This window comes from Sinocyclocheilus grahami, unplaced genomic scaffold (genome assembly GCF_001515645.1).
Source record: "Sinocyclocheilus grahami isolate Dianchi unplaced genomic scaffold, SAMN03320097.WGS_v1.1 scaffold270.1, whole genome shotgun sequence".
Lineage (NCBI taxonomy): Eukaryota > Metazoa > Chordata > Actinopteri > Cypriniformes > Cyprinidae > Sinocyclocheilus > Sinocyclocheilus grahami.
Window position 1 is genome coordinate 2,033,171 of NW_015505449.1, and position 26,413 is coordinate 2,059,583.

Sequence of the window (26,413 nt, forward strand, 5' to 3'; positions counted from 1 at the left end):
AGAGGAAAGCGGAAAAATCATTTTGCTTGCACTCAGCAGGTGTCCGTTTCAATTAACTGATGCTTAGAATGCATCCTGTCATATTTACTTGACCATCACGCAGACAGAGAAAACAGACTATTTCTTCCTCGTCTTCCCTCTCCTCTCGTGCTTGATCTAACCACCACGTCTAAACCCTGCCATCGAGTCTTGCTGTTCAACAAGTGGAAAATCAAATCATATTTCAAAAGACTGCACAATAAAACACACTTAAAGGACTTGGCATTGGGTTTCCCCAAATACCCTTCTTTCTCTCTGATTCTCTCTCGCTCTCTCACTGTTTCTTCATTTGCAGAAAGCCTCCTCCCACTTGTCCTTTTTGAGTCATACAAAGAAACTCACTAGAAGGGCATTCTCTCTCTGTCTCTCTCAATCCTACTTCCTTCCTCAACGCCCAAACACTTCTCTCCACTCATCTGCTGAAACAGTGAATGCTCTCTCTCTTTCTCTCTTTCAAGCATACACACACACACACTCATCTGAGATCCCAGGGGATTCTCATTTCCCCTCTCTTCTCCGTGAGCACCTGACGTTGAGGGAACATTTTCCCTCTCACTTCCAGAGGTCAATATTCCGGCTTGCAGCGAGAGCTCCGTGCTGGCGGCCCAGCCGCATTCCCACTTCAGCCTGGGACGTAAGACCCTGCTGGGGGCTGGCGTGGCCGTCATGTTGCTCTTAGTGTTGGTGGTCCTCATTCCTATTCTGGTTCATCTGGCGGGCAGCAGTGAAAACGGAGGTCAGTATGAGATGCTGGGCACTTGCCGAATGGTCTGCGATCCGTTCTTGGAAAAAACTGGCACTATGGCTGGTATCGGTACGGGCACAGCAATGACTAATACGCAGTTGGAAGCTGAGGCGCTTACTGATCATAGCATGGGACCCCCATTGCCCACTTATGCCCATGGACCGCAGGGCAAACCCGGCCGCCAAGGAAAACCAGGGCTACCAGGACCTCCAGGACCACCTGGAGAGCCAGGTCCTCCAGGACCAATGGGGCCACCGGGAAATAAAAACCACACAGAACGACCGGACATCTTTGCTCTGGGTGGAAGAACAGCTACTGGAATGGGGACAGCTGTCTATACCATGGGACCCCGTGTGGCCTTTTACGCAGGTCTGCGAACCCCACAGGAGGGCTATGAGGTTCTGAGGTTTGACGACATAGTTACAAACATTGGGAATAACTACGAAGGATCGACTGGGAAATTTGTGTGCAAGGTTCCAGGGACGTACTTCTTCACGTACAATGTCCTCATGAGAGGAGGAGATGGAACCAGTATGTGGGCGGATCTCCTGAAAAACGGACAGGTAAGAGTTTTGCTTCTAACACACCTGTACTGAGGTTTATGAAAAAATTTTATAGTACAATATTACAATATTAATAATGATGTATTTTACTACACTTTAAAGAGAATTTGAAATATTATTTACTATTATTAATATAACTGAATGTCTCTTTATGGTAACAGTAGCACATGCATAACACTCATCTATAATGACTGCAGATTTAGATAACTTTTTCAGTCCCAAAACTATAGGTCTGTTTCACATTGCAGTAATGTCTATGTCTGTTTTAATGGAAAGACAACATGCATATTATTCCAGCAGCATATGCAATTCATACATTACATAACACTGACGAAACACAGACTGCCACTGGGATGTAATTCCTCGAGTTTCTAAATAATTCTATTCCAGCCAGTTTCAATTTGAATATTCATATCAGGATATCCCATATGTAACAGAGAGTGCATTTAGGTTTGCTTTCCAGCAAAGGTCAGTTTCATGTTTGAGATGAACTTCTGTCATGTCTATGGTCAATCTAAACTGTAAACAAGGAAAGGTTTCACTGAACCAAGAGTTCGCCTCTAGTCAGGAGGGCTGCTGCGTGTGTGTGTGTTTATGCATACTATACTCGCCTTCTGGCACTTTTGCACACGCAAATAAATACTTTAAAGAAGCCAGACACATAAGAATAATCACTGAGGCCTGCCTCATGATTTTAAGAGGTGTGTGTGTGTGTGTGTGTATAACATATATATTTTTTATATATATAATTATCATGAACAGCTTATAAATGGAACATTTTAAGGCGTTTTACTTTTTACAGAGAAAAAATATAGTTGACCAAATGTAAAAGAAATGGTTAGCCCTGCTCCTACCTCTTTATAACTATCTTATATAGTATACATATACATATATATATATACATATATACATAATTTAAATATTTAGTATTTAATAAATAGTCATTTTAATAGTATATATGTGTGTGTGTGTGTGTGTGTGTGTGTGTGTGTGTTTATGAGGACACAAATTTGTATAATAACATGGGTATGACATAGGTATTACAAGGAGAAGGTGATTTATGAGGACATTTTCAGTGTCCCCGTAATTCAAAAGGCTTATAAACACACACACACTCATATATATATATAATATTGCTATTTGTAAACAAACACTGTGCAGACATGGCTAATCTGAATATATCTTTTAGCTTCTTTCCTTTAGCTATGGGCTCTAATTATAATTCCCTCATGCTTTGTCATTCACATGGAAACACACATGATGGAGATCAGTTCAAACACAGATACAGACATGTATAAAATACACACCCATGCATGCTGTGTGCTTGAGTCAGCTGTGTTACTCATATGAGCGCAGAGAGTGATGGCCCACAGCGACAGCATTTCACCGTCTGACTGATGCCCTCATATCTGAGCACACACACTCATATATATATATAATATTGCTATTTGTAAACAAACACTGTGCAGACATGGCTAATCTGAATATATCTTTTAGCTTCTTTCCTTTAGCTATGGGCTCTAATTATAATTCCCTCATGCTTTGTCATTCACATGGAAACACACATGATGGAGATCAGTTCAAACACAGATACAGACATGTATAAAATACACACCCATGCATGCTGTGTGCTTGAGTCAGCTGTGTTACTCATATGAGCGCAGAGAGTGATGGCCCACAGCGACAGCATTTCACCGTCTGACTGATGCCCTCATATCTGAGTAACTTCGGTCCCTGTCCATCAAACAAGTAAATGACAAAATCGCCTATCCTCTCAGGCTCCCAAATAATCACTTAAAGCTCTTTTTATCCCATTAGCTCAAACCTACTTAAAGTTGTTCGCCAAACCTGACTGCTTTCAAAGGGGAGGTGGCTTGTTTTATTTATAGAGGTTGGAAATAATGAGGAGAGCGGTGAGAATGTGATGGGAATGTGACACAGACTGGATGCAAACCCACATTTCACAGTGAGAAACAGCTTGATACATCAATTTTTTCAAAGTTCCTTTTAAGGCACTCAGTGGCTGTCTGGTAAAACCCCTGACAGCCTTTTTCTACGTAGGCAGTAGGCATACAATTACAGGTTATATGCAGTTGAATGAAGAAAGAAAAAGCACATTTTCAATTGCATATTGCAGACCTGGCAGCAATGGTATGATAAATCATGTTTCTTTAGCTCAATCATGATGTTAAGTGACCATTTTGCATTTAAGGTGTCTGGATTTGAGTAGTGGATGCTATAGTCCATGAGAACGTGCATGAATTGGTTTTGGTGTGTTTTTTAAAAAGTGCAGCTTTCATGTTTTGCATTGCGTTGTATATTGATGCATGTTAGTTTTATCAGAATTGTTGAAATCCTGTTTGAAGGAAGAATACTTGTTTAAGGCTTGCAACCACATTTGCGTTCGTAGGATACTTGTATTTAAATGAACTGAGGAACATCCAGTTCTTGTTTGCCTCCAGCTTTACTTCTGATCGCATTTTCATAATTTACATTTTTAAAAGGTCTGCTTTAGAAGAAGCACAGATAAACCATCAGCTATTCGAAACAGATTCATGAAAACATTGTTAGCTCATTTTAATCTGCCGGAAAAAACACAGCTGGTAATTTGAGAGTCAGACAGTATGTCATCAAATTAATGCGATGATATGGCATTGCATAAACAGGATGAAAAAAACAAAATAGTGTTTCAATCCCACCAGTCTCCCCTAAAGGAAAGCTGTAAAGAAGTTCTTCATCCAAAAATGAAAGTTATATTATTTGTTTACCTGTTTTTCATGTAAAATGCATATGACTGTCTATGACTGTATAAATATATATACCTATAACCATTTTTTCAAAAGAAGGCTCTTTTATGCTCACCAAGGCTGCATTTATTTGTTTAAAAAAACAGTAATATTGTGAAATATTATTATAATTTATAATCATGTTTAATTTTTGTATATATTTTCAAATGTAATTTATTCCTGTGATCAAAGTTGAATTTTTAGCATCATTACTCCAGTCTTCAGTGTCACGTGATCCTTCAGAAATCATTCTAATATGCTGATTTGCTCAAGAAACATTTCTGATTATTATTATTATTATGTTGAAAACAGTTGTGCTGCTTCATATTTTTGTGGAAACCGTGATACTTTTTTTCCAGGATTGTTTAATGAATTTTAAAAAACTTTCAAGTATACTTAAAATATAAATCTTTTGTAACATTATAAATGTCTGGACTGTCACTTTTGACCAATTTATTGCATTCTTCTCTCATTTCGTTAAAAACAACTTTACTGATCCCAAAATCTTAAAGATACAGTATATATATATAAATATCATTAGTCACTCTCTTTCAGGTTTTTTAGTCTAAAAACTGAACAGCTGCATTAAATGTCACATTGAGCTGAAGGTCTCTCTTCCTCTCTTTGCAGGTGAGAGCCAGTGCCATCGCTCAGGATCAGGATCAGAGTTATGACTACGCCTCAAACACTGTCATCCTGCACCTCGACCCCGGGGACGAGATCTTCATCAAGCTGGACGGTGGGAAAGCGCACGGCGGGAACAGCAACAAATACAGCACTTTCACTGGCTTCATTCTGTACAGTGACTAGAGGTCAAAAGGTCATCGAGTTCAGTCTCAGTCTGTAGGTAAGAGATGTTAGGGGGTCTTCATTGATTTAGGTTGTAAATCAGATGTTTATAACACCCCAGACATGTTTAGGATTGCTTATTTTTCTTTGTCATTTCTGTTTTACCTCTACGGTTTTGTTTGCTGCAGGGTATTTTCACCTGAAATTCAACAGCTATACACTCACAAGTGAGTCACAAAACACAAGATAATTTGTTTAAAGGGTCAAATGATTCATTATGCCCCCCAGAAGGGAATGGCCCTATATGTTTTGTTGTAGTAGTCATGTGGTTTTAAAGCCTGGATCCAACGAGAACACAACAGGAAGTGGTTTTCGATTCTTGAATCTGCCCAAAAACCTTCAACAGACACACATGAAATCAACCAGAATGAGAGAGCCAGGCTTCAGGGTTTCATCAGAGTCATAATTGATCGAAAGCCCAGTCAAGTGAGTGCTGATATTTCATTATGATGTTGTCTTAGTGTGTATGATCAATCTGTGAATCTGCACTGATGTTTATCAATGTCTCCGACATAATGTGAAGTGAATGACCTTAAATGATACCCTAAAATCTTAATGAGTGTATGCCCCTGCTTTTGACTGCTGTAAATTACACCTTGTCCCTGAGAGTCTGTTGTAAATCATAGTAGTGCATCTGTTTGTGATTGCTGTGTGGATGTGGAAGTACTAACACAAATAAAGCTAAGCTTTCATTTCAGCTTATAGCTAAAGCTATACCCGTTCATTGTTGTTTTTACCAATGAATTATGAAGTATGTGGCTTTCTTAGCTAATATTACCATTAAAATAAATCTTAGCCCACTAAAAGTAACTACTTAACAAAGGAGATCTATAATACATTGTAACTGTAACAGTGATACTGGTTTATGATGATGACGACCACTATCTTAAATGATGTCCTGCATATATCGAAATAGTCATGACCTGTAAAATGTGTCTAAATATCTAAATGTAACAGCTTAAAGATTTTTGCTTTTGCTAATAAATGGGATTTTTCGAACACTTTGGGTCACTCGACTGATTGTAAAGTGATGCGTGGAGTGTCTGCTGTGTTATCTATTGTCAACATAGACAGCTGCCTTCTAAGGAAGCATCCTAACGCAAAGGAATAGTTGAAAAAATAAAAAGGTACTCACCCCCAGGCCATCCAAGATGTAGATGAGTTTGTTTCTTCATCAGATTTGAACAAATGTCATCACTAGCTAACCAATGGATGCCCTGCAGTGAATGGGTGCCGTCAGAATGAGAGTCCAAACAGCTGATAAAAACATCACAATAATCCACAAGTAATCCACGCCACTCCAGTCCATCAGTTAACCTCTTGTGAAATGAAAATCTGTGTGTTTGTAAAAAAAAATCATTAAATTCAAACTGTCACTTCTGGCCAAAATATATCCACAACAACACTTCACCTCCAGTGAAAACGTCTATCCCCTGTTCTCCTCTCACATCAAAATCCACCAACAAATTAGTTTACAACAGTTTTTTTATTATTATTTGTAAACGGTGCTTGATCTGTGCATTTCTCTCCTGATTCAGACGAAATGACCTTTTCACTAGAGAAAGCAATATAATGGATAGAGACTCATGTTTTAGCGGGAAGCAACAGTTTGAAGTTAAAAACATCTTGAAGTATCTGCAAACATGCAGCTTGTAGATTACTTAGACTACTTGTGGATTACTGTAGTGTTTTTATCAGCTGTTTGGACTCTCGTTCTGACGGCACCCATTCACTGCAGAGCATCCAGTAGTGAGCAAGTGATGTATTTCTACATTTCTACAAATCTGTTCTGATGAGGAAACAAACTCATTAACATCTTGAATGACCTGAGGTCAGTACATTTTCAACAAATTATCATTTAAATGCAACCTCATAACTTTTTTAGTTTTTACATTTTTGTGAGTTTGATTTGTTTTTATGTAATTTTATTTAATTGCCATTTATTTTTTTATTTAATTTTTAGTCATTTTAGTACTTCAGTTTCAGTTAGTTGCAACATTTCTAGCTTTTCAAGTGTAAGTTTTTCATCTAATATTTATTTTATTTTTAGCTGTATTTAGCTTTCAGTTATCAAAGGGATTTAATTTTAATTTTAGATAACACTCACAGCTACTGATTTGGAATACTCTAAAGGCAGCAACTTTGCAAGCCACACAAGAGGCTCACTGCGATTTATTAAAAAAATAAAAAATCACACACAAAATCCCCCTTCTGTGCCAGTCTATAGGCTGTTAATCCTTATAAATGAGTTGATGTCTCTGTTATAAAGACACAAGAAATCAGAACAAGAGAGAAAAGGACTGATTTTAGCGATAAAGAAAAGAGGCGCGATCACAGCTAGGTATAATGAGTGTGAAATGCCACATGTCTGGAGGGAAGCACTTCCTCCTAATCAGAGATGATCAGTGTTTCAAAACAACACAAAGAGAGAGAGAGAGAGAGAGAGAGAGAGAAAGACTTGGAGCTGCATGAGCGCCGGGAGGAGAAGCCAGAGATGAGGCCTGCTTATGTAAACAACAAGATGTTTAGATGTGAAGTTTAAATGACATGGTCTACTGCCGAGACACGCACTACACTTCATTTTCTGTAACCACGGACAGATTAACCATCTCAGAACATTTGAGTAGATATAAAGAGGTTCATCACCACCCTTGAGGGTTTTTAAATTAAATGTTTGAGCCTCTCGTCAAGAATGTACACCATATCTGCGCTTTCATAATGGAAAAACTCTCTCAGTTAAATTATGTAATTAACTCCTAATTTCAAAGTATAATAGCTCAGAGCAATAAATCACAGGAATAAATACATTTGACAATTTACATCTTTGTAGTATTTGTTGTTTTGCCACTATAATCGAAGAAAAAATTATTTAATTAAAAATCTGTATGTATTCAGGGGAAATGTGCTTAGCGTGAATGCAAATAACGCAATCATCTTAAAATCAAAATGGTCCTAAAACTAAAAAATATAATCTCTTATTTAGTTGCTTGTGATATTTGAGGGTTTACCCAGATGTTTTTGTGAATTTCACCCATAACATTTCTCAAAGTGACGGTGTTCAAAAAGTGTACTTTTCACTCTAGATACTTTCGCTCTTGATATGCAGATACTTGATTCTGTTTGTTTCAGACTAAAGCACTCTGACAGGACCGCATTCTCACACACACACAATACTCATCCACTGCATAAAGACAGATGCATAGTCTTAAAACCTTGACCCTCTCACTCTCTCTCTCACACACACACACACACACACACACAGAGGTCTTACTACCCAGGGCCGCTGGTCCGCGTCACTCTGTGTTAGCATAAGAACAGCTTATTAAAGACAGAGAACATCACCATAGGCCAACCCTGAAGATGAAGGACTGAGTGAAGACGACGAAAGAGAGCGAGAACTCAAAACTGTCATATTTGTCTGTGTCCATCTGATGTACATGTATATTATTCATATTGTGAGACATGCATAAATGCTCTTTAAAAAGTGGAGCTGCGGCAACCAAACCTGTAATTCCTTTAAAAAAAAAATCACATGCACTGAAAAAATGGTAACATGTAAATTAACTGGTTTTATTAAAGTCAAAAATATTATTTATTAACCCTTTAACTGTCATCCGTCCAGTCTGTGGGACGCCTATGTTTACTTCATTATATTACAATTAACTAGTTTAGTTTTTTTAAACTAGTAAAAACAAAGTATTAGTTTTATTTAATTATAATAACCCTGCTTTTTAGAGTGTGGAAAACTTTTGCTTAATTTTCCTGAAAATCTACTGAACCGTACTTGTGCTTTTTGCTGACATCAAAGTGATTCTCCTGTTGACATGTATATATTTTACATATGCATATTGCTGGATGGGTCATTTAGCATCACAAAGAATGAATTTAATGCAACAGATCATGTGACAGTTTAATTCAGATATAGATTAAAATATCTGACATTAACAAAGAGCAGCAGAAGATATTAATACATTCGGTCCATTAAATGTATGCGTGAATTCACAATGTTTAAACAGAAAGTGTGTTGAGGTAAAAGTAGCATTGTTGTCATAGTTCCATTTTATACAGTACAGTATGGTACATTTAAGACTAATATCGCAGTAATTGTGTTGATTACAGAATTTTATAGCGTTTTCACAGATGTAGCTCAGGCTGTCAGTGGTGAGGTCAGAATATCAAGGAAAAAAGTGAGGTTAAACGTCAAATAAAAATGATTTAGACAACAATAAAATCATGTTCTTTGTTTTTTGACTGAATTTTAATTGTCTTCGTTTATTCACGTTGTTCCAAACCTATATGACAAACTTTCTTCTGTGGAACATGAAAAATAAATATTGTGGGGGTTTTCTGTCCATAAACTGAAAGCTACGGTGTCCAATGTTGTTTGTTGTCAAATCTTCCACAGAAGAATGAAAACCATACAGAATGAGTAAATGCTGACAATGTTGAATTATTTTTTTTTTTTTGGAGGGGGTGCACTATCCCTTTAAGTCCTATTGCCATTGTTGTGAAAGCAGTTCTGTATGTTTGCTAAGAGACCAGCAGTCTGACTGTATATAAAAAGAGACTGCTGAGCCCGGCGACGGCTGCCACAGCGACAGCCCTGACGACCAGGAACTCCATGAAGTCCTCGAGCTTGGTGTGCAGCCGCAGCACCTGTCTGTGAGTGTCCTCGTGAGAGCCCGAGTTCTCGATCACGTGACTGGCGAGTCTGCGCTTCTCTTTGAGTGGCATCTGAGCGCCGATCCTCTGTTCGGCCTCCTCCTGACTCAGGCCATCCCTCTGCGTGAGGCGGGACAGCTGCGTCGCCGGATCACTGCCAAAATACAGACTCATGAGGTGAAGAGCCCAGTGTTACAACTGTTAACTAAAATGATTTAAAACTGTTAAAGGTGCTTTATGTAATATTGACATTGGTTGAAATTAAAAATATTGGAAAGAGTTGTTTCTCCAGCCCTCCTTCTCAGACTGGACATGCAGGTTGCCAGATTGAGGACACACAACAGGAACGAGTGCAGCTGTCAATGGAAGGCAACGAGCCTTACACTATAAGCTGATGAGTTGACTTATCCGCGTTTTAATGTTCCTCTGGTCATTGAGCTTTTTTTTTTAGGTCTGGTAGAATCTGTGACCTCTGACCCAGTTCATTTACTGGCTTCCATGGCTGCAAAATGCTGTGTTTTCTGCCAACTGGCAACCAGGGCTTTTGAAATACTATTGGGTAAATTGGCAGTGGGCGGAGTCACACAGACCAAAAACAGTCATTCCAACATAGGTAGAATAACTGGCTGTAGCCTTGTGTGTGAACTTGGCATGTTTACTAAATATCTGCAAACGTACTATGGTATTTTTATGCTTTAGTAATTACACAACGCCACCTTTAACTGAAACACAGCTGAAATAAAATATAAATGTGAGATTACAAATTTTTATAAAACTTTTAATTTCAAAAATGAGAAATGTTTCCATCGTTGTTCCAAACCTATATGACAAACTTTCTTCTGTGGAACATGAAAAATAAATATTGGGGGGGTTTTCTGTCCATAAACTGAAAGCTACGGTGTCCAATGTTGTTTGTTGTCAAATCTTCCACAGAAGAATGAAAACCATACAGAATGAGTAAATGCTGACAATGTTGAATTATTTTTTTTTTTTTGGAGGGGGTGCACTATCCCTTTAAGTCCTATTGCCATTGTTGTGAAAGCAGTTCTGTATGTTTGCTAAGAGACCAGCAGTCTGACTGTATATAAAAAGAGACTGCTGAGCCCGGCGACGGCTGCCACAGCGACAGCCCTGACGACCAGGAACTCCATGAAGTCCTCGAGCTTGGTGTGCAGCCGCAGCACCTGTCTGTGAGTGTCCTCGTGAGAGCCCGAGTTCTCGATCACGTGACTGGCGAGTCTGCGCTTCTCTTTGAGTGGCATCTGAGCGCCGATCCTCTGTTCGGCCTCCTCCTGACTCAGGCCATCCCTCTGCGTGAGGCGGGACAGCTGCGTCGCCGGATCACTGCCAAAATACAGACTCATGAGGTGAAGAGCCCAGTGTTACAACTGTTAACTAAAATGATTTAAAACTGTTAAAGGTGCTTTATGTAATATTGACATTGGTTGAAATTAAAAATATTGGAAAGAGTTGTTTCTCCAGCCCTCCTTCTCAGACTGGACATGCAGGTTGCCAGATTGAGGACACACAACAGGAACGAGTGCAGCTGTCAATGGAAGGCAACGAGCCTTACACTATAAGCTGATGAGTTGACTTATCCGCGTTTTAATGTTCCTCTGGTCATTGAGCTTTTTTTTTTAGGTCTGGAAGAATCTGTGACCTCTGACCCAGTTCATTTACTGGCTTCCATGGCTGCAAAATGCTGTGTTTTCTGCCAACTGGCAACCAGGGCTTTTGAAATACTATTGGGTAAATTGGCAGTGGGCGGAGTCACACAGACCAAAAACAGTCATTCCAACATAGGTAGAATAACTGGCTGTAGCCTTGTGTGTGAACTTGGCATGTTTACTAAATATCTGCAAACGTACTATGGTATTTTTATGCTTTAGTAATTACACAACGCCACCTTTAACTGAAACACAGCTGAAATAAAATATAAATGTGAGATTACAAATTTTTATAAAACTTTTAATTTCAAAAATGAGAAATGTTTCCATCCCTGAAAAGTTGAAGTACTAAATTATAAAAAAATGTAATAACGAAATAAAAGAAATAGAAATATTTTAAACAATAAAAATTAAAGAAGCACATAAAATTAGTCAAACAAAAATTAAAAAGAAAACTGAAAATAATTAAAAATATTAATATAAACTATGTATATAAATAATTCTAAAATAACACTGAAAGACCCTGCTTTCAATGTTATTTTGACATCTGCTTTAAAAACTAAATTAACACACGGTCCACTATAAAGCATTCAACCCAATCTGACTGATGTTATAGCAAGCCAAGAAAGAGAAAATGAACATCGTACCAGTATACGACAACAGTGTGGGTTAGGAAACGAGTGAGACGTCGTGTTTCAAAAAGCAGCGGCACATCCAAAACCACATACCCGTAGCCTAAAGAACAACAAACACAAACATTAGTTCATGAGATTTTGGCACACACTTCTATCATTTCTTTGATTTTATGCAATTGTGAGTGTACCTTTAATGAAGTACAGCAGTATTTGTTTGAACATTTCTTTATGTATTTCTGGGTGTGTGATGGAGTTCAGAAGTCTTCGTTTCTTGGGGCTGGAGAAGATGATCTGCCCCAGGTTCTGTCTGTCAATCTCACCATTGTCTAACAAAATCTCCTGTCCAAAGTGCTGCACGATCAATCTATACGCTGGGCTCTGGGGCTCCACCACTGATGCACAAAGAAAAATCACACAAATAAAGCACGTATTAAGTTAATAAATGTATATTAAATTATACGTAATAATATTTAAATATATTTCACTTAATTATTTAAAAAATATTTTATTATAATTATTACATTTATATATTGTATTTATTTAATATTTAATTTCATAACAAATAAATTCAGAATACACACACTTCCTAAAGTTATTTAAGATTTCAAATGTAATTGAATTTTTTATTTTTCATTCATTTAAAATCTAAAAAACGACATTAAATAAAAATGCCCTTGATCTTTCGACATATAAGAAATAAAACATCTTGTAAGTTTCAGAACTCTGAACTTTCTCTCTATTTTAAAAACGGCTTATATTGAAGCCAAAACGACAGGTTGTGGAATGTGCCACTTTATGATGTAGTAGTGTGGCTAAACCCCGCCTCCGCAGAAGAAGATCAATGCCTGCTTCTACATCACTGCCTGTTTAGCCCCGCCCACCGATTCAAGCATGTAGTGTAAATAACGAGGCAAACGCAGGTCTACACAGAAACCAAACGATAAAAATGCTTTGAAGACAATAAGACGCTGTGCAGAGCCAAGCTGTGGAAAAACTGTCTTTGCATCGCCTTCCTTCTGATACCAACATTAGGAAAGAGTGGATGAACTTTATTTTTACTGAAGATCCAGACCGCATCAGTAAGAACTTAGATTAGATTAGTTTACAAACAAGGCACAATTAGACACAGGATTTTCAGAAAGATTGAAACTAAAAGACGATGTTGTGCGACTATATTGGATCCGACAGTAATATCGCTCTTACTGTTTTTATTCCGTACTCACTATTACTTTGTCTGTTATTACAGATCGTTGGATATGTACTTAGTATTTATGCGTTTTTTAACCTAAATCACAGCAGCGTCCATCTATGAAGGATGTAGCTGTCAAACATACACAGCTGTTATCCAATCAGAGCAGTGGGCATTTACTTCTGAGTCTACAATCCACCACACCTATTCAAACAGAGCGAAAACAGGACAGAAAATAGCCCATTACTTCAAAATTATGAAGTTTTTTGATGTTAAAAATCTTGATAACATTATAAACGGACCTCAGAGAACAGTACAAAATGTAAAGAAATAAAAGTTAGGACCCAAAGTCATGACCCATTTAATGATTGTTTTATGTTTAAATGCTTCAAATTAGTTTTCTAAATGGTACCTACCTTTTTTTTAATGATTTCTTTAAATACATTTTTTCAAAACACAAAAACCTACATATGAATTTCTTTACAAAAAAATGGTACTAAAGACAAACCACCAGCACTAAACACCTTTTCGGGCAGCCACATCTGCATCGATGACAGGACAGCCCAGCTCTTTCAGCTGTGAAGACACTGTGCTCTTCCCTGAGGCGATGCCTCCAGTTAAACCCACCAGAAACATGCTGAAAAACACAAATCATGGTCATTTACTCCCTAACATATAATTATACAGTATGTGGCTGGGGAACATTGATCAGTGGCGCCTTCTAGCGGCCTCCACTGGAATTACATTTCAAATTTGGGTTTATAAATATGTAATTAAATACAAGAGTAGTAGGTAATATTTCTAATAATAACAACGACCTACATTATGATGGCTGTCTTGTTTATAGCTGGACATTGAGTGTTAAAACTTAAGTTAAATTAGTTAACATTTTGCTTGGGTTAAAAACACTCATAGCACAATAATAATGTGATCAACGATGGTAATAAACAGTATTGACATTTTAAAATGTTAAAAACATGCAGAAAGCGCACTTACCCAACAGCAATGACCTACTTCATATGCTGCAAACAGACATTACAAACGCGTTTCTGAATAGAAAACTTACACACGAAAATAAAGACGAGCCGCAAAGAAACCTTAAACCACAAACATGGAGCTTAATAGAAAGTATCGAAAGGGTTTGAGGACTCTGTAATAATGCTAGATAAATATAATCCCATTATTTGTGTACATAACGTTGACCTGTTTTTCTTCCTCCTCGTTGTAAACGAATCTAACGCGTCAAATCAGCGCCGCCACGCGGCCTGGAGCGCAACGTCAAATCTGCTGCGTGGTATGTACAGCTAATTCTGGGTGTTCAGCAAACGCTGATTATCTTTCATAAAGAAAGATAGGAATGTATACGATTTTAAGTGAAAGTCTACATTTTCTCCCATTTATAATGATTGCTTAACGCCTGCCTGAACCAACAAACTAGTTTAATGTCATCTTTGGTAGGCTACTATTTATGCAATGGCAGACCGGTAATTTAGAGTAAGAGTAGAAATGGTAGATTTCCAAGAGGCTGTATTGAACATCCTTGCACTATTTTGACATTGAGTTCATGTTTTTATCCAAAGCAATGTACAGTTTTCTTATGCCACTTCTGGTGTGACCTAGAGGTTAAAAACAAATAATGTTTTTACCACCCAAGGCGGTCAACCAAGCTGGTCTTGTTTGCCTCAAGTGAGCATAAAGGCTTTTGTTAGTAAGTTTGACCATGTTTAATTAGCTAGAGCTAGAAACTCTACAGTCAAGTACAAAGATACTAATATGTATCATTTTAGGTACTAATATGCACCTTTTACGGATAAAAAAAAAAAAAAAAGGTACAAAAGTATATAACTTTGTAGGCCAGGGGTCCTAAGTAATTTTCAGACCTGGGCCCGTATGTATAAAACTTCTTAGAAATGCTCTTAAGAATAGTCTTAAGCTTTGACTTGAGTGTCAAAAAATTCTTAGTAAAAAGTAGGACTTGTCTAAGAGTAGGATACGTTTATAAAGACGCTAAAAGCAGCTTTCAGTAAAGTCTAAGACTGATTCTTAAGTGTTGACTGAGGTGACACTTAAGTGTTGTGAACTAAGGACTACAAAATGGCTGCCCTCGACCTCTGAATCAGCCAATAGTGAGCCTGCTCATGTAAAGTCACAGCAGCACAACACCAATCATTTAATTTAACTACAATAAAATCATTTAATTAAGACAAATAATAAATTAATAAATTAAAATATTTTAATTTAAATGTATTTTTAAATGCTTTGCATTGTGCAAAATTATCACAGATTATTACTAATGCTTTGTTTAATGGTATGTCTCCTCATTTACAGTTAGAGCAATGATGTGAACATGAGTTCCATCAGTGGGTCCAATAACTCCAGGAAAGCCCACAATCCTCACAAAAGTGGCTTGTTTTTGCAGTATGGTTTGGCGGTCAGTTGAAAATTCAATAAACTGCCATATAGTAGTGGCCAAAAGTGATGCCGGCCTAGGAAATTTGACGACATCACCCTTATTTAAAACAAAAATGTGCAAGATTTTGTAAGCATATTGCATAGTTGCTTAAGTCAGTTGTTTTATTTGTGATAATAATGCAATGAAACAAGCCAAATTGTGCGGTCATAATTTTTGGCCATGCTATCATACAAAGAAATTATGAACACATGCAAAAACAAGAGGACCAATGAAACGTAAATAACGTATGTTGTAGTCAGTGTGCCAGTGTTGCCAATTTAGTGATTTTGTCACTCTTTAGTGACTTCCACATCCCTTTAGAGACTTTTTTCAAAAGCCTAGCAACAAAATCAATTACAAACGTTATCTACATTCCGAGACTCTCCCATGACATCATGAAGGCGAGTTCACTGATCTACATAAATATAAATATAGATCAGTGAACTCGCCTTTATGAGGTCATCTAGCAACATTAAGTGACCAGTTTTAGCTTCTTTCAATTGAAAGCAGTTGGCAACACTGGTCAGTGTTGTTTTGTCTTTTGTATTTTAACGGTTTAAGTGAAATGTGGGGTCATTAAAAAAAAATCAAAACATCACTTTTGGCCACTGTTGTGTTTGGTGGGGTTAGTGCCACAATATGTAAGAACCTGCTTACTGTGTCATCACCGGTGCATTGCTGCATTTTTCCAATTTTCCAGCAAAAAAAAATGTATTACTACTTTCATTTCTGCTGTTAGAGCATCGACATGTTGAGTGGAAGAGGTTATTACATTTTTTACTTTATCGGTTACAAAAAAATACAATTAAGTTTGTATCGTTTTATTATCGTTTTTATCAACTCCAAATGATCATATAAGTCCAATATATTTTCGCTGGAAAGTGTTTGTCGTCTCCTCTTTGCTGCCATCTTATTACTCTTAACTAGGTTAGGAGACTTCTTTTAACACTTAGGAACCTTTATGAATCACTCTTATTCTTAAGTCTAGGAATAAGAGTAAAATTACGTCATTCTTAGAATTTTGACACACTTAAGACTAAACTTTTATACTTTGAGCTGCTTTATACATACGGCCCCTGGTCTATGATAACACATCTAATAATGGTCTCTTAATTGTGGTTTTAATTGAAGGTTATTAAACTTGTATATTTTATTAAGTATATGCATTTTTTCCTTGATTTCTTCCTTTTTAAAATTATTTTATGGATCAAACATCACCCAGATCATGCTAGACTTTAGTGCAAAAAAGCATGTGAATTGCGTGTAGGTAATATCTGGTCTACAGGTAATGTCAGATGTCATTAAAGTGAATTCACTCTTTTAATATGTTTTATGTATAATTTTTCCTTGCTAAATAACTTGTTGCATCAATGCAATTTTTCTTTACAATGACTTTTGTTATTATATGTGACCGGTACACGTTTTAAAAATGCCTACTAAAAATTCTAAAATATTAATACTTACAAAAGATTGAAAATTATGTTTACATTTGCAGTATTCCATGGGTTAAAAAGATTCAGGATTCCTACTTTGAGTTTTGTTTTTAATAAAAACAGAAATTAAGGAAAAGAAATGGAATTTCTTTATTGTATAGCACATGACTTTTGGGCACGTCAGAAGTGAAAACATTCACCATTTCACAAGTGATTTTTTTTCTTTTTCTATGATATCATGAACAAATTATAAAATTGCAAAAGTTCCATCTGACATGATTTTCGAACAATTAAGCAAAGCTGTTGTGCACAATGGAAACAACATCATAATATCATCAGAGTCATGTTCATATTCAGTCAAAGAGAGAAATATTTACACAGTACAGAGGGAAATTCAGAGCACCACATCACGTAATAAATGTACATTGACAAAGGCATATTGATATTTCCTGTGTAAATTACCCACAGGCTGTGAACAAAATAAACAGACAGAGGAAGAGAATGGCTTTGATTTCAGTTCTAGCAAGTTTGAGTGAAACTCGCGCTAAAAAGAGTGTGCAAATCTAAAATCTGTTAAATTATGGGTCAGTTTTTAGACATTGAGACTGTATGTAGGGTTTAAAGGTGTCAGCACCTAGTATATAATATAAAACGTACTAAAATCCTCTGGAGAATTCCACAACTACGGTTTATGCTAGATGTTAACTCCTACTCTTAATCGCCAACTTTGTAAAAGACAATCCAGTACTTAATCTCAGCTCCAGTTATATTTGTTTCAGTTATTATAAGGAAGTTATGAAGGGTTGCAAAACAAATGACACATGAGACATGTTGCAACCGTGGTATCATTTATAGTTAGTTGACAATCATCACAAGAGACAGCGTTAATCACTGCTCTACATGTGATTGGCACCAGATCAGCATGAGCAGAGCTATTTTAGTAAAAGTCTCTTTGTATTATGCTTGATAGTCGTCAAATAGTTCAGTGTCTCAGTCTTCATGCTCCGTACAGTACCCTGTAAATTTGTCTTAATTATTCATAAAATGTTGCTTTAAAAATGACGTGTCTTGTGCTTGTTTTAATAATGGTAAACATGAGAAAAATAATAGTAAATAGCTAAAAAAAAAATTTGAAAAGTACAATTGAGAAGTGTCATAAATTATTAGCTTTTAATATTTGAATGGCTTATTAAAATGATCTAAGTCAGACTTTTGTCACAGTCAATGCAATGCAGACAATGTGAATATTAACAGCGTTGGAAAAGTTTGGATGGAAATACATTGGCCAAACACTGGCCTGTAAACTCGTAGATAATATTTAATTAAACATTTTGGCAAATTTCTTCCCATCAGGCATCAGTATCAGATGCATCTAATATCCATCTTCATGCTTTGATAGTGTCTATTTTAATTTGTAGGCATAAAAAAATCTGTTGTCCTATACTAGTTATCTCATGCACATATAGGCTATCATACAAATGCACAAAATGCTAATGGCTCATTTAAAACAAATGAAAAGCGGACTGAAAATGCTAATGTACATTAATATCTACTGTATTACAGTCGATGCTTTTTCATTGTAAGTGAAATTTGGGTCCTTGGGGAAGAGCAACTTAATTTGGAATCAGCTTTTCCTATACAAATCTGCATAACATATAATACAATAAATCGAAAATGCATTGTGTAATGACTTCAAAATTGCTATAACATCACATCACACCACACATAAATGTGAACATTAAGCCTTGTTAATTTAATTTTAATTCATCTACTTAAGGACTAACGGTAAAAAATCTGGAATGTTTGAAATCTGAACTGTAAATTTCAGATTGGCAATGCACATAACACATAAAGTTAGTATGAAAGATTGAGGAAATGACATCAAAATAATATCGAAGGAAGAACGAGCAAGTTAGGAAGAGATACCAAGGAATATACTGCATCGGAACATAAGAAAATGGGTCTCTAAACGTTTAGTCCTTGATCCAACATATTGAAGACTCAAGCTTTGGCGAAATCCTTCCATTCAAAAAGTCGATCACAAAGCCATTGGGAGTGAAAAGGTACTTGGGTACTTTTGGATGCAGTTGTTTGTAAGAGTTTGATTGGCTTGGAAATAGAAAGACTGTAAGACAAAGTCTTCCTCTTGTAGACCAGCATATTGTGTTGTTGAGTTGTGCTTTATATTAATGTACTCGCCCTGTTGTTTGGTATCTTGTATTCCTCCATCGGCAATGGCGTTCTTTTCACTATAACTAGTTCTTGAATTTAATGTGATTCTTGGTGTGCAAAACACTAAGATGGTATGATGCCTCCAAATTTGATTTCTTTGACCCCTGAGATGCATTCAAATTGATCAGTGAAAATATATTGTCATAGAAAGCCAAAATAATCCAAAAGCATGACAATCATTTTGGAAACGTCTATTAAATTATAACAACACAAATAGTCAGCCCGTGAAAATATCATTGGGTGACATTTGTAAAACAGTCATTATCAATTTGAACACATCTCTAGTTTGTCCAATTATTCACGGCAGCTGCTGGGATTGATTTCTTGCTCTACTTCTTGGCATGAAACACCATGAGGGGGCGCTCTTCAATGCGCTGCCAGGGACTTTTCTTGTTCTCATCCTTGTCATCGAGGTCATTGTCATCTTCTGGGCTGGTGACAGAGTCACGTTGCGTTTCGCTGTTGCTACTACGTGAGCTGTTCCCCCGACTTCGACCCCTTCTCGGCATTGAAGACCACCTGGGTTCCTCGGGACCGTCATCCAAAAGAGGGGTCAAAGGGTTTTCCAGTGGAGAACTGGCCCCCATGCGGCTCACTCCTCCACTTAGGTCCAGAGGGTCATGGTAGGTTTGTTTGGAGTAGTGTTTCCCACCACTTGTACTGCTGGAGCTACTTCCTCCATGGCCCTTGCGTCCGCTTCCGTTGTGTTCCTCTTTGTTCTTGCGACTGGATGCGGACTTGCGCTCATGTTGGGTATCTTGGAGACTTGTATCTATGTTTCGGTCTTTACTACTCTCGGCAGGGGCGCTCAACGTGCTTTGGGCGCTGTGGTTGCCACTATGTGTTCCACTGTGGCTGAGATCGGCACCTACATCTATGTAGGAGTGGCGCACGTGAGCGTTGGCTCGTCCGTCGAGTGATATAAACCAAGCACGAGGGTGTTGCTTCACCCCCAGTTCCAGAAGCTTCTTCTCCGTAAGTGCTTGCAGCTCCCCATTCATCTGGGAGATGGTGGAGTCATTGAACAAAACGGGGAAGTGAACTGGTGCTGGTGGTCCACCGGGGGGCCAAACACTCTCATCAGAGCCTGCTGGAGAATCACCTTGTTGGGCTTCTGTATGGCCTGAACCAGGGGTCTGGCCTTGATGGTTTTGGCCTTGAATCCCACTGCTTGTTCCTTGCAAACTCTGTCCATCTCGGTCCGCTTGGTTCGACCCATCTTTACCCTGATCTGTGGCACCAAACTCGGACGAAAGCCTCATGTAGTGGGCCGGGATCACAAGAGTGGGTACCATAGAACGGTACATGTTCTCCTTCATCTGATCCAGTGAGCTGCAGAATATAATCTGACCTGGTTGCGTGTTAAGCGACGTTGGGCGAGCAAGGTGATCCGGCCCTTGCAAAACCTGCGAATACTCCGGTGGCTTGTCAACAGTTGGTGGAGAAGGTGGGTCGGATGTGTAGCCACGGTTATCATTGACAACGTGCCTCCGGCGATAGTCGTGATCCTTGTCGTCAGGGCTATAGTTGCGTCCATATTCATCATGTAGAAGATTGCTATCCAGATTGCTGGTATCCGTGGATCGATGTACCTTCATGGGGAAACTCTCTGCATTCTTTTGGGCTCCTTTGGACTGCTTGGTCTTAGAGGAGTGCCGAAGCTTGTGGGCAGGAATGTGCCTGGTAAACTCATCCCGAGCACTCTTAAAGGCATGGGATGGGGATCCCTCTGATTTGTTGGCATCTAAGTTGCCATTGGAGGCAGCAGATTCAACATGGCCACCACAGATGAGGTTCAAATGGGACATGGAGGTGCCTTGGTCCCGCTTGGATCCGTTCAAAGCAGATGGAGCTTGAACCTGTTTCTGCTGCCGTCGGGGCTTCAGACATCTTCGTCTAGAAAATAGATGATGATATTTAGGAAAAGCACTCTCAGAAACAGTCATTTACTGTAACCTTGTGAAATATATCTTATAATCAACCCAAGCTCAGACGGAAAAAATTGTATTATGTTGCTTCTTGCACATTTCAAACAATTTTCGAAGTGAAATGTCACATTCAAAATAGACACATGTCTTTCCAATGAGCCTATGTTGCTTCTAATTACACATAATTTAGACAAACTAGTACACACCTGCAATAATAGAGTAGGACACAGAGCAAGACTAGTACCAACAGAGCAAGAGATCCCAAGATGGACAGCAGGAAGAAGGTGTGATAGGCTGTGATGTCCCTCAGGCCTGGGTGAGACAAACCTGAGCCTAGTGTTCAAATACAAAGCACGATCAGCATTTGTGCACATTTCCATGTTTGTTGAGGTACAAGTGTGTATATTGTGGCATGTACCAGTGCAATTGCATTTGAGTAAGTTACCTGCTGAAGAACGGAAAGCTGCAATCCAGTAGCCAAGTTGGGAGGCAGTGAAGACCCACGTAAACTGCGATCCCTCTCGAGTGATAAATCCTGTTCCGTTTCGTACCCATAGTCCTAGAGAACAAACGCATAGCATTCCTACCGCATTTCCAAAGTGAAGAGCTAGTATTGACTGGGATTAAGCAGGACTTTCTTAGGCACTTCCATTGTCACAGATGGGACAATACATTATCGTTTTTTATTTGTATAGTTACACACTCTACTTTTGCTAAATAAAAGCATGCCTTCAAGCATTGTGAGTACCTGTCTTGGTGTCGTACATCCATACGGGTATGCTGGTGGCAGATCGCATGTGAGTATCAGAAGGCAGAGGCACAGAGATGTGAACTGGCTCGCTGACCTCAACCGCTCGACCCTCACGGTCAAACAGTTGTGCACTGACTGCTGCTATTGTTGTCAGGTCCGTCCAGCCATTCTCTCCTCCTTAAAACCATTATAAATATACTATATTATCTATAGCTCTATTTCATATAGCAAGACTCTCTTATATACAAGTTGCTTCGTACGGAGCATTTATTATGGTTCAAATATTTAAATATCTTTATATTGAAAGATTCTAATGGTTTTTGGACCTGTGTTGTTTGGTTCCAGAGCGAGTGGGTAAGGGAATGAGTTAATTTCATTCTGCTCTCTGGCTGTTGTTAAAACTGCAGTCAGTTCTGTGTAGGAGGAGTTAAACTGTAGGCTCCGCCTTGGAACCTGAAGCCATGGCTGGCTCCGCCCACCTGAAGGTTAAAACCGTAAAAGAAATTAAGTGCAAGAAACATTACCATACTACCTTTTTAGAGAGATTAACTAATATGCTACATAATCAAATTCAGTTAATTAAATATGCCTAAAAAAATTCTTGAAAAATCAAAGGTATTTGTGGTGGAATTTTTCTAATGGATATGTAAAATTTTGTGGAAACCAACATTATTCCGATTGATTAATAGATTGAATTCTTAAGCTTGGGAACTAATGAGTGTATTCTGGAATAGAAATGCCTTTATGCCAGTTTCCAATGTGTGTAGGGCATCTTTGCTTTGGATAAAAGCATCTGCTAAATGTCTAAATGTAATGCAATGATTGCACTATGTAGCTTGGTTGCCACTTAGGCAATACACTTTCTATGTTCTGTTATTTTGTGAAATGTAAGCCTCTACGAGGCATGTCACTGATTGCCTTACAATAGATGCGTTTACATCTATGTATGTGTGTGTGTGTATGTATGTATATAAAGTTGTTTTAAAAGGCATTGATGTTTTCTTACTTGGGGAGCCATGAAACACCTGGATGACATCATCATATAGGATCAGTGTGCCGGGCTTCTGGGCCATCAGGTAAAGACTGACAGAGGCATATACTAAACGAGACAGAGATGTGTTAAAAAGGTAGTAAATTAAAATAGGCATAAATGTCTGTTATGCCATAGAGAGAACAGCATGTTAAAGTATGTCATTATAAACTTCACTTATATCAGAAATGGTCGATGTGACAATGACAGTGCAGTACAAAAAGTCTGAGAAAGTCAGCTTTTTCTTTTCCTATTGTTTAACCCTCATGTTGTGTTCTGGTCATTTTGGTCCAGAGAGGATTTTCTTTTTCCCGAAAATGGTAGTTAATGTTATCGGATTGGACTAAAATTGTCTTTTCTCACAGTGTATAATAACTTCCCCCAAAAAATGTGTTCATTTTTCAACCTTGTTACAGTTGGTGTTCCCGGCCAAAAATGACTGGCCTACAAATAAATGCTTATAAATTTCTTGTTAACCTATATTATTATCAGATGTTGGATTCAGTCTTTGTATCAACTTTCTTTTTACCAATTAGCACAGGCTTTGCATTTCTTTTTGGAACTGACTGATCATAGGCAGTCAGATCTTAGCTTATACACCTCCAGTTTTTGAGAAAACATTGCCAAAATTATCCACAAATAATGCTTTTTTCATGCATGAGATGCATAAGCTCAGTTCAATGAGGCCTACAAGAAAAACAAAACCTGAGCTAACAAAGAAATCAGGTTGTCAAAAAGATTGACTCTTCAATCAGAGTCTCTTCCGCGGCTCGGAAAGCTTTCAACTTGTTTTTTTAGTCTCAAGCAAGACTGTACGACATTCACATTACATGATTTGACTTTTTTTTATGTAGAAAGAGCGACAGCACATCGCATTAAAATAAATTATCATTCATGTTTTCATAACCGCTGGCCAAATTAAAAAACGAAACTAAAATTAAATCATCTTTGATAGCAAGGGGGCCCCCTGGTGTTTCGGGGGCCCTACGCAGCTTGCGTATTTTGCGTATAGGGAGGATCGGCTCTGATTTTGAAACATTGAATACAAAGAATTTATGACACAAAATGAAGAAAAATGCCAGATTCCGAACAAGATGCAACTTATGTATAATGCACAATTTATACAGTTCACATTAATGTTTACTCACAGGGTAAACGGCTGGCGTGCCATGGCACTGAGCTGGTGAGGTAATCTCTCTGAGATGCTGTAATGATTACCCATGTTCCCGTGCGGTACAGGAAGCTGACGACCTGCACGCCATCACTGCCTGCTTTGCTTTGTGCCAGCAGAGTCTGGTTACCACGAACAGCAATAGCAGCGTTGACCAGGGGTGAAAGATCACCGCTGTCAAACACCTGGACCCTCACCTGCACCTCTGAGAGAGATAAAACAAGTTCATATGACCAGATGCATAGCAAGAACATCTTCTGACACGTTTAGATTCAGAAACAAGAAGTCAATAATAAGAAACCTCAATTATAACCAGATCTATGGCACACTAAAAGACTAAATGCATATAGAAATATCTTAGATTTTTAACACAGATAAATACATGGTTCTCATTAAAAAGAATACGAGGTAGCTTTCATTTAGCATTCACAACTCACTCTGAAACAATATAGACAGCTAAAGTAATAAATTAGCACATTCATAATCAGCAGTCAGTGGGCCTCAGCAAATCTTAGATTTGTATAATTGATATACACACAAAAGCTTAAATGTGCTATTCCAATAATGTGCACTTATTGTTTTCTGTCTATAAAGCCATGCGATGCATTTTGAGTAACATTCGTCAAAATCTGCATTTCAGAATTTGCATTCAGGAATCATAGACCGATGCATACAAATAATACGATTTTGCAGTAGCATTTGGCTCGCTTGCTCGATGTTTTGGGCATAAAATAGCCCACCGCTCCCTCATCCAGACCCGCTATGCGCCCCTTTATTCTCTACTCACCGAGAGCTTCCCTTTCAGGGATCGATTTACCAGCTGTCCCTTTAAAAACGGAAAAAAATATAAAGAAGAGAAAACGAGAGACGAAAAAGGATGGCATCTTCAAAGCTACATCGCTGTTTTCACCTCGTCGGCCATATGTGGATGTGTGTGTGTTTTTTCAGACATGGTTGCCAGCATCCTTCAGTGTGATGCGGGATGCTGCGCTGCTGCCGCCTCTCATTGTCAGTGGAAGAGGAAAAACAGCGGCCTCGCGTGGACAAACATTTAAATAAACCTACAGCAAATTTGTAGTAGGCCTATCTACTGTTTGTTTTGGGAATCTGTGCTGATTACATATAGAGAAGACCGCGGAAAGTTGGACTTCATGTCAGTAACTATAAGGGTTTGAGTCAAAATCTTTTTTGGTTTCAAACGCCTAATTCAAAACTTTCTTAAAGGAATAGTTTATCTGAAATGTAAAATATGCTTAAATTTCCTCACCCTTTGGCCATTAAAGATGTAGATGAGTTTGTTTCAACAGAACAGATTTGGAGAAATTTAACGTTACATCACTTGCTCAGCAATGGATCCTCTGCAGTGAATGGGTGCCGTCAGAATGAGAGTCCAAACAGCTGATAAAAACATCACAATAATCCACAAGTAATCCACAGCACTCCAGTCCATCAGTTGACATCTTGTGAAGTGAAAAGCTGCGTGTTTTTAAGAAACAAATCAATTATTAAGACGTTTTCACTTTAAATCGTAGCTTCGTCCTCTATCCATTATATTGCTTTCTCCAGTGAAAATGTCTTATTCAGGAGAGAAATATGCATAGATCAAGCAACGTTTACAAGCAAAAACAGTCCAAAACAATCTAAACAAATATGTGGGTGGATTTTGATGTGAGAGGACAACAGGATATGGACTTTTTCACTGGAGGAAGTGTTATCGGACTCGTATTTTAGCCAGAAGTGATGGCTTAAAGTTAAAAAGCCTTAATGATGAATTTGTTTCTCACAAACACGCAGCTTTTCACTTCATAAGATGTTAACTGATGGACTGGAGTGGTGTGGATTACTTGTGGATTATTGTGATGTTTATATCAGCTGTTTGGACTCTCATTCTGACGGCACCCATTCACTGCAGAGGATCCATTGCTGAGCAAGTGATGTAACGTTAAATTTCTCCAAATCTGTTCTGTTGAAACAAACTCATCTACATCTTTAATGGCCAAAGGGTGAGGAAATTTAAGCATATTTTACATTTCAGATAAACTATTCCTTTAAGAAAGTTTTGAATTAGGCGTTTGAAACCAAAAAAGATTAATTTTGTGTTATTGGATTTTGACTCAAACCCTTATAGTTACTGACATGAAGTCCAACTTCGGAAGTGTTATCGGACTCGTATTTTAGCCAGAAGTGATGGCTTAAATTTAAAAAGCCTTAATGATGAATTTGTTTCTCACAAACATGCAGCTTTTCACTTCATAAGATGTTAACTGATGGACTGGAGTGG

General features: G+C 38.0%; 3 protein-coding genes across 4 annotated transcripts; 1 reads left to right on the top strand and 2 right to left on the bottom strand.

Annotated features, from left to right (window-relative positions):
* Nucleotides 1-391: 391 nt before the first annotated feature.
* Nucleotides 392-5,937, top strand: LOC107599703 (C1q-related factor-like). 2 transcript variants are annotated; one of them, XM_016291389.1, is made up of 3 exons: nucleotides 392-1,347; nucleotides 4,764-4,980; nucleotides 5,111-5,937. In XM_016291389.1, the coding sequence occupies exons 1-2, from the start codon at nucleotides 706-708 to the stop codon at nucleotides 4,941-4,943; spliced, it is 822 nt and encodes a 273-aa protein (XP_016146875.1). In that variant the 5' UTR covers nucleotides 392-705; the 3' UTR covers nucleotides 4,944-4,980; nucleotides 5,111-5,937. The 2 variants fall into 2 exon arrangements, with proteins under 2 accessions (XP_016146875.1, XP_016146874.1); XM_016291388.1 differs by having other exon boundaries at nucleotides 4,764-5,937.
* Nucleotides 5,938-10,642: 4,705 nt separating this feature from the next.
* LOC107599704 (dephospho-CoA kinase domain-containing protein-like) lies at nucleotides 10,643-14,305 on the bottom strand. The gene is made up of 5 exons (XM_016291390.1): nucleotides 14,132-14,305; nucleotides 13,660-13,772; nucleotides 12,135-12,338; nucleotides 11,959-12,046; nucleotides 10,643-10,988 (listed from the first exon to the last, which is right to left on the bottom strand). Exons 2-5 carry the CDS (start codon nucleotides 13,769-13,771, stop codon nucleotides 10,703-10,705), a joined length of 690 nt encoding a protein of 229 aa, XP_016146876.1. The 5' UTR covers nucleotide 13,772; nucleotides 14,132-14,305; the 3' UTR covers nucleotides 10,643-10,702.
* A 2,886-nt stretch (nucleotides 14,306-17,191) lies between these two features.
* Nucleotides 17,192-25,158, bottom strand: LOC107599706 (protein FAM171A2-like). The gene is made up of 8 exons (XM_016291391.1): nucleotides 24,920-25,158; nucleotides 24,110-24,337; nucleotides 22,938-23,030; nucleotides 22,258-22,410; nucleotides 21,929-22,108; nucleotides 21,626-21,739; nucleotides 21,387-21,513; nucleotides 17,192-21,148 (listed from the first exon to the last, which is right to left on the bottom strand). Exons 1-8 carry the CDS (start codon nucleotides 25,014-25,016, stop codon nucleotides 19,582-19,584), a joined length of 2,559 nt encoding a protein of 852 aa, XP_016146877.1. The 5' UTR covers nucleotides 25,017-25,158; the 3' UTR covers nucleotides 17,192-19,581.
* Between the last annotated feature and the right edge of the window lie 1,255 nt (nucleotides 25,159-26,413).